General features: G+C 44.9%; 2 protein-coding genes across 3 annotated transcripts in view; both read left to right on the top strand.

Annotated features, from left to right (window-relative positions):
* Window positions 1-4708, top strand: part of dnm1b (dynamin 1b) — a 6050-nt gene extending 1342 nt beyond the window's left edge. Inside the window, exons 6-9 of one of the 2 annotated variants that reach the window (XM_035657790.1) lie at window positions 64-150; window positions 347-501; window positions 594-764; window positions 3009-4708. In XM_035657790.1, coding sequence (XP_035513683.1) covers window positions 64-150; window positions 347-501; window positions 594-764; window positions 3009-3069 — 474 coding nt within the window. In that variant the 3' untranslated portion in view covers window positions 3070-4708. Of the gene's footprint in view, window positions 1-63; window positions 151-346; window positions 502-593; window positions 765-1347 lie in introns of both variants that reach the window. The other variant, XM_035657791.1, reaches the window with a different exon arrangement.
* A 1136-nt stretch (window positions 4709-5844) lies between these two features.
* On the top strand, window positions 5845-6364 carry LOC118326077 (rap guanine nucleotide exchange factor 1-like; the record flags this gene model as incomplete). The annotated part of the gene is given in 2 exon segments (XM_035658981.1): window positions 5845-6054; window positions 6225-6364. Coding segments are annotated over 2 exon segments (168 nt in total), but the record flags the coding sequence as incomplete, so codon positions are not given.
* Between the last annotated feature and the right edge of the window lie 83 nt (window positions 6365-6447).

The following is a 6447-nucleotide window of genomic DNA, read 5'->3' as shown; positions in this document are numbered from 1 at the left end:
CACACAGATACACACACACACAGGAAGTGATGTAATGAGTCATGTGACCTCTCTCCTCCTCAGACGAAGGAGTTCATCCACGCTGAACTGCTGGCTCAACTTTACTCCTGCGGAGACCAAAACACCCTGATGGAAGAGTCCCAGGAACAGGTGAGACACACAGACAGACAGACAGACAAGACAGACGAGACAGGTAAGAGTCCCAGGAACAAGGTGAGACACACAGACGACAGACAGACAGACAGGTAGAGTCCCAGGAACAGGTGAGACACACAGACAGACAGACACCTGAAGACTCTCCCTCTCTCTCTCTGCCTGTCTCACCCTCTCTCTGTCTGTCTCTCAGGCCCAGCACCGTGATGAGATGTTGAGGATGTACCACGCTCTGCGCGAAGGCCTCCACATCATCGGTGACATCAGCACGTCCACCATCACCACGACGATGCCTCCCCCAGTGGACGACTCCTGGCTACAGGTGACAGGGATGCCTTCAGGACGCAGGTAACCTAGTAACCACTCAGCTGTCTCCACGGATACAGTGAGTATGATCTGCATCATTGAGACACCCCGCTGGTCTCTGCCGGTCTCTGTAGGTCCCCCATGTCTAGTCCGACCCCCCAGCGTCGGGCCCCTCCAGGACCTCCTCGTCCGGGCGGTCGCGCGGCTCCTGGACCTCCGTCTCGTCCAGCAGTGTCACCTGACCCTGGACCCCTGCCCTCTGTCCCCTCCCGACCCAACAGAGCGCCCCCCCCAGGAGTCCCCAGGTACCACACACTGTTTGATCACAGCGTTTTTTAGTGGTTCAGAGTTTCTTCTTTGTTGGTGCTTTAGAACGAAGCAGTGATCCACAAACAACCTGCACGGACATGAAGAAGAAAGACCGCTCTCTTTCTTCCTCTCTTCCTCCCTCAGTTCATTCTCTTCATCTTCACTCTTCATCACTCCTCCAACCTTAAAAACAACAGTTAAGGATCCATGTTTAGCCTAGCTTAGCACACACAATGGAAGCAGAGGGAAACTGTGCATAGCTCCATCAGTTTTCTGTCAGTATTTAACACACTGTCACCATCCACATCCACCTGGAGCCATGTCTGTCTACCTGTCTACCTGTCTCCCTGTCTGCCTGTCTGTCTACCTGTCTACCTGTCTGTCTGTCTGTCTGTCTACCTGTCTGTCTACCTGTCTGTCTGTCTACCTGTCTGTCTGTCTACCTGTCTGTCTCTCTACCTGTCTGTTTGTGTGATCCTGTTCTAACAGTACCGTAGAAACAGGTAGCTCTCAGGTGTGTCAGTGTCAGAGCAGGTAGCCCCGCCCCCTCATATTGACCATATATGGTTATTCTTTCAGAATCTCTATCAGTGACCAGTGAGGAGTTCACCAATGGTACGTCAGCTGTCTGTGTGTCACTGTCTCTCACCAACTCTGTGTGTGTCTCTTCGTCCAATCAGATCACCTGTCCTCGCCATGTGACCCCACCCCCTCTCCCAAAGCATCATATAATTAGGTGTGTGACTGACAGCTCCATCGACCTGTTACTGACTGACTGTCTGTCTGTCTGTCTGTCTGTCTGTCTGTATCCAGTCGGAGGGCTCCTGCATCTCCATCCCGACCCTCCAGACCGGACTCTGAGTCCTCCCTCTGACACACACAATAAACACAATGAGGAGCACAAACACACATCAGAACCAGATCCTACTGGTTCCACCTGGTTCCACTGGTTCTCACCTGGTTCCTACTGGTTCGACCTGGTTCCTACTGGTTCCACCTGGTTCCACCTGGTTCCATCTGGTTCCATCTGGTTCTACTGGTTTAGGACGGGTCCAACAGGTTCCAACCATCCACATATAAAGATGGCCGCCGTCTCCACTTCCCCCCCACTGTACACAAATGAAGCTAAAATGTTCGGATATTCGGATTTAGAGACTGCGTGATCGGGTCGGGCGCTGCGGGCGTAAACCGATATATATCATAAAGTTCTTGACCCTCTCTGCTGCGATGTTGTTGTAGCGTCCACCATTCATTTAAACATATTTACACACTATTCAGTTCTGATAGCTACATCACTTTAGCTTAGCAGTTAGCAATCTTTCCCATATCTTTCTCTGACTCCTTTACTGTTAACAGAATAAATGTAGTTTTATTTTAGGTTTGAATGCGAGGCTTGAATTTGAAGCTAACTCGTTAGCTGCTGTAGCTATCAGCCCGCAGTGTGTAGCTCCTGTTATGGTTCTGTTGAATTAACAGAACTGTTTAGATTGTTCACTCTGTGTTGTAGTTGATTATTGGCTCCTTTCAGCTATATTGTTGACAGCCTTAATGCCAGCTGATTTCAGTGGGTTCAAACTGGTCCACTCGGTTCTTTCTTGTCCCAACAAGCCTCAGCTTGTTCCAGCTGGATCAAGCAAATGTTGGTTTATACTGGTATCATTAGGTTCCAGCTGGTTGCTACTGGTTCCACTTGGTTCCAAAAGGTTTCTACTTATTCCGATAGCTTATTCCAATATCTTCCTAATTGGTTCCAGTTGGGTTATACCATGGGTTACTGGACACTTGTGTCTGCTGGTTCCAGCTGGTTTCTACTGGTCCCAACTTGTTCCAGTTGGTTTCTACTGGTCCCAACTTGTTCCAGTTGGTTCTAACTGATTCCAACCAGTTCTGACCACTTCCAGTTGGTTCTTTCTTGTCCCAACAAGCCTCAGCTTGTTCCAGCTGGATCAAGGAAATTCGGACTGGTTTCCACTGGTCCAAGTAGGTCCAGCTGTTTCCAACAGACTCCTGGTTACATCCCAGTGGTTCCAGAAGGTTCCCTCTACTTGTTTCCAAATGGGTTATACCATTGGGTACTGGGTTCACATATCTGTTGGTTTCTACTTATTCGAATAGAAACAAACAGAGAATTGTTCATTGATTGCCGTGACCTTTGACCCTCGAACCCTCCTGCTTGTCTCTGTTGTTTCACAGTTGTCCTTTTGTGTTTTCTCTTTCTTCATGTTTGTTGTTTTTCCCAGTCGTCCCAGTAAAGGTAGCCCCGCCCACGGAGAGAGCCCCCAGTCGTCTATCGAAGGTTAACTGAACCGAGTGTTTGTGTGTCTGCTGATGCTGTGTTACTGTGAACCTTATTAATAATAATAATGATATTGATTATCAGCACATTATAGCAAATGATCAGCTATTGCAATATTGAGTGTCTGTCGTCCAGCTGTCTGTCTGCCTAGGAGAGTGAGACAGCTGTCTGCCTGTGTCCTCACACTCACATTATGACGTACTGTAGACAGAGATGGTGTTGAAGTGAAGACCTCTCCCTCCTCTCTGGATTTCAGCTAGCACTGTTAGCACCAGTTGGATAGCTGCATCACCTCCTGAAACAAAACAAGTTTATTTTTCTTCATGAAGCTGAAGTTCTTATTTATGATGAAATGTTTCTTTACAGTGTAAAGTTTACTCATTATTTATTGATCTATTTAATGATTTATTTATTATCTGCGGTTCTTGTTAAAGTGACATTATTGATGTTAGCTGTCATCCTGTTAAGGAAATGTTAGCATTGGTTTTAACCCATCCCAGCTGGTTCTAAAGGGTTTTAGCTGGTTCTGATTTGGTTCTAACTTGTTCCAGCTGGGCTCAGGTGGTTCCAGTTTATTTTAGCTGCTTGGTACTGGTTCTGTATGGTTCTGACTGGTTCCAACTTGCTCCCACTGGCTCCAACTATTTCCAGCTGGCCTCTACTGGTTGTAATTGGTTCTAACTGGTTCCAGCCGGAGTCAAGTGGTTCCAGTTGGTTCCTGGTTGTGAAACCAGTTAGCAGCAAACAGCCAACAACAACCTTCTATTCATACTTCATTTTTTGGGGCATTTACCAAAAGTTTTTGTGTGAGTTTTCTGAAAAGAATGTCAATTGGATTTACTTGATAAATCAAATTGATTGGGAATGTACCAACTGAACCGTGTCTCTGTTTCATCTGGAATTAATTACTTTAGTATTTAGTCCACAATCACAGAACTTTTTCCAGGAAATTCACCAGGAAATGATCAGGAAATGTAAAATAAAGTGTTGCAACATTATAAAATATTAACACAAGCTGTAGAAATGTATTCATTCCTCTGATGTCTTTATTGAAATATTGTATGAATGTTAATTTATAATCCTGTTAATGATGAGTAGATGAATGGATCCAGTGTTAACGCTCCACTGGACGACAGACTGAAGGAACCTGAACTCTAACTGCTGATCTATTTATTCTGTGTACGTGTATCATGTCGTGGTGATTCTGTTGAGTTAGTTGAGCTCCGAGCTGCGTTCAATAACACCTGTTTCACTGTGTTAGCAGAGCGTCTGTGTGAGATTAATGTCAGCATGGATTTAAAGTTATATGGTTTTGAATGTGCTTTAATGATTTAATGTTGTTACTCTGCAGCAGCGCGTTGAACGCAGCTCGGCCTCCCACACACACACCTGTGATCGTGGATAGTTCACTGTATGGTATTAATATTAATGTTTACAGAATATATGAAGATAGTAATGTACCATATATATGTGAGGAGCATATATATAGATCTAAACACTGAAATATGCAGCGGCCCAGACTGTAGTGTATGTGTGTGTGTGAGTGTGTGTATGTGTGTGTTACAGTGTGTGTATGTGTGTACTTTTGTTGTGTACCTTAGTGTCATGTGATCAGGGCCAACAGAGACGTGTTGATGAATAAAGTTTGTGTGAATGAAGATGACGAGAGTTCAGTTATTGTTTCTGACTCATTTACTCATTTTAATAATGTCAACATAAATATATAAAAAGGTTTTATTATTCTGTAACATTCATTAAACTGTAGCTAACAGCGCCACCAGTGGTTGTTCAGTGAACTGCATCCTGGGCGTCAGCCAACAGTGACAAACTGTCAGCACTGAATGCTGTAAAATAACTGACAATCATATTTAGAATAACATTACTATCTGCAATGTTCCTATTATTTCATTTGGCTCCATGCTACTAACTAGCTGGCTAATAAAGTTATCCGGCGCTGGTCGCCCCACAACACCAACCGACACAGTAACCTGCAAACGGCAACCTGGATGAAGCTAAGTTTTATTCTTTATTGTTAAATTGGATCCACATTAGCTTCCACAAAGTGGTCGCTAGTCTTCCTGCGGTCAACACAAAAACAACTCACACAGTATCAATACAACGGTAAAATACAAATCAAGCTAAATATAAAACTGAGAGGCGCCTGGTTAGCTCAGTCAGTAGAGCTGGCGACCCACATACGGAGTTGCTGCAGCGGGGGTTCGAATCCGACCTGCGGCCCTTTGCTGCGTGTCGTCCCCTCTCTCTCTACAGCTGTCCTATCCAATAAAGCCATGAAAAGGCACCCCCAAAAAAATAATATAAAACTGAGTGATTCTACAATGGAAACAGACACACACAAAATAAAACAAGAACAATAAAAAAGGTCCAAAACACCAAAAACTAAATAACTTCTTTTTAAGATTCTAGCTAACAGTTCATCTGTGTTAGCGAGCAAGCTAACATTATCCAGCTAACACCACAAAAATAATGACTTTGTGACACTAAGTTAATATTCTGATAAACAGATTAATGACTGGAGGAACTTTAAAAACATGATTATTCTCTTTTCATGGATTCATGGAGCTTTATTCTGACGGACATCAGTCCAGACAGACGTGTGCTGTCTGCCTCCGGCCAGCAGGTGGTGCTGCAGGATGACACACTGACTGATGTCTATTTCCAACCTGCAGCAGCATCCTTCCTCCTCTTCCTCCTCCTCCTCGCTGACATGCTGAGTTCAGTTCAACAGACAGAAAGAGGAAGAAGAGAAGGAGGAAGGAAGAGAGACCGAAACACAGACAGAGGCAGAGAGCTGCAGGACGAAGAGTGAGACGGTAGAAATATATAAAGAGAGAGAGACAGGAAGAAGAGAGAGAGACAGATAGATAATATGAAGATTCAACTGTCGCTCTGATCTGACTTGTACTCTACCAGCTGTCTGTCTGTCTGACCACCTGCAGACATGTCCTCCCGGGCTGATAGCAAGACAGGTAAGCTCCTCTCCTCCTCCCTCTGTCACATGCTAACTGTTAGCCACCACAGGCTAACAACATTCACTTCCTTCCTTTACTTCAGAATGTATTATTATTGCAACAGATGCTTTTATTTTGTAGTTTTTGATGATGATGATGATGATGATGATGATGAACTTCCTCTCCAGCCTCCCAGTTTGTGTCTCTGACAATGAAGCTGAAGGATAAGCTCCACCCACGGGTCAAACGCTCTGAACGAATCAAACAAACGTCACAGAGACTCAAACCACCTGACCTGAACCTGCAGGAACACACACTGCAACACAAGGTACACACACACACACTGCAACACAAGGTACACACACACACACACACACACACACACACACTGCAACACAAGGTACACACACA

Source organism: Morone saxatilis, unplaced genomic scaffold (genome assembly GCF_004916995.1).
Source record: "Morone saxatilis isolate NCDOM2014 unplaced genomic scaffold, NCSU_SB_2.0 Contig16, whole genome shotgun sequence".
Classification (NCBI taxonomy): domain Eukaryota; kingdom Metazoa; phylum Chordata; class Actinopteri; family Moronidae; genus Morone; species Morone saxatilis.
Note: the sequence above shows the minus strand (reverse complement) of the source record. Positions and strands in the feature narration are given on the sequence as shown.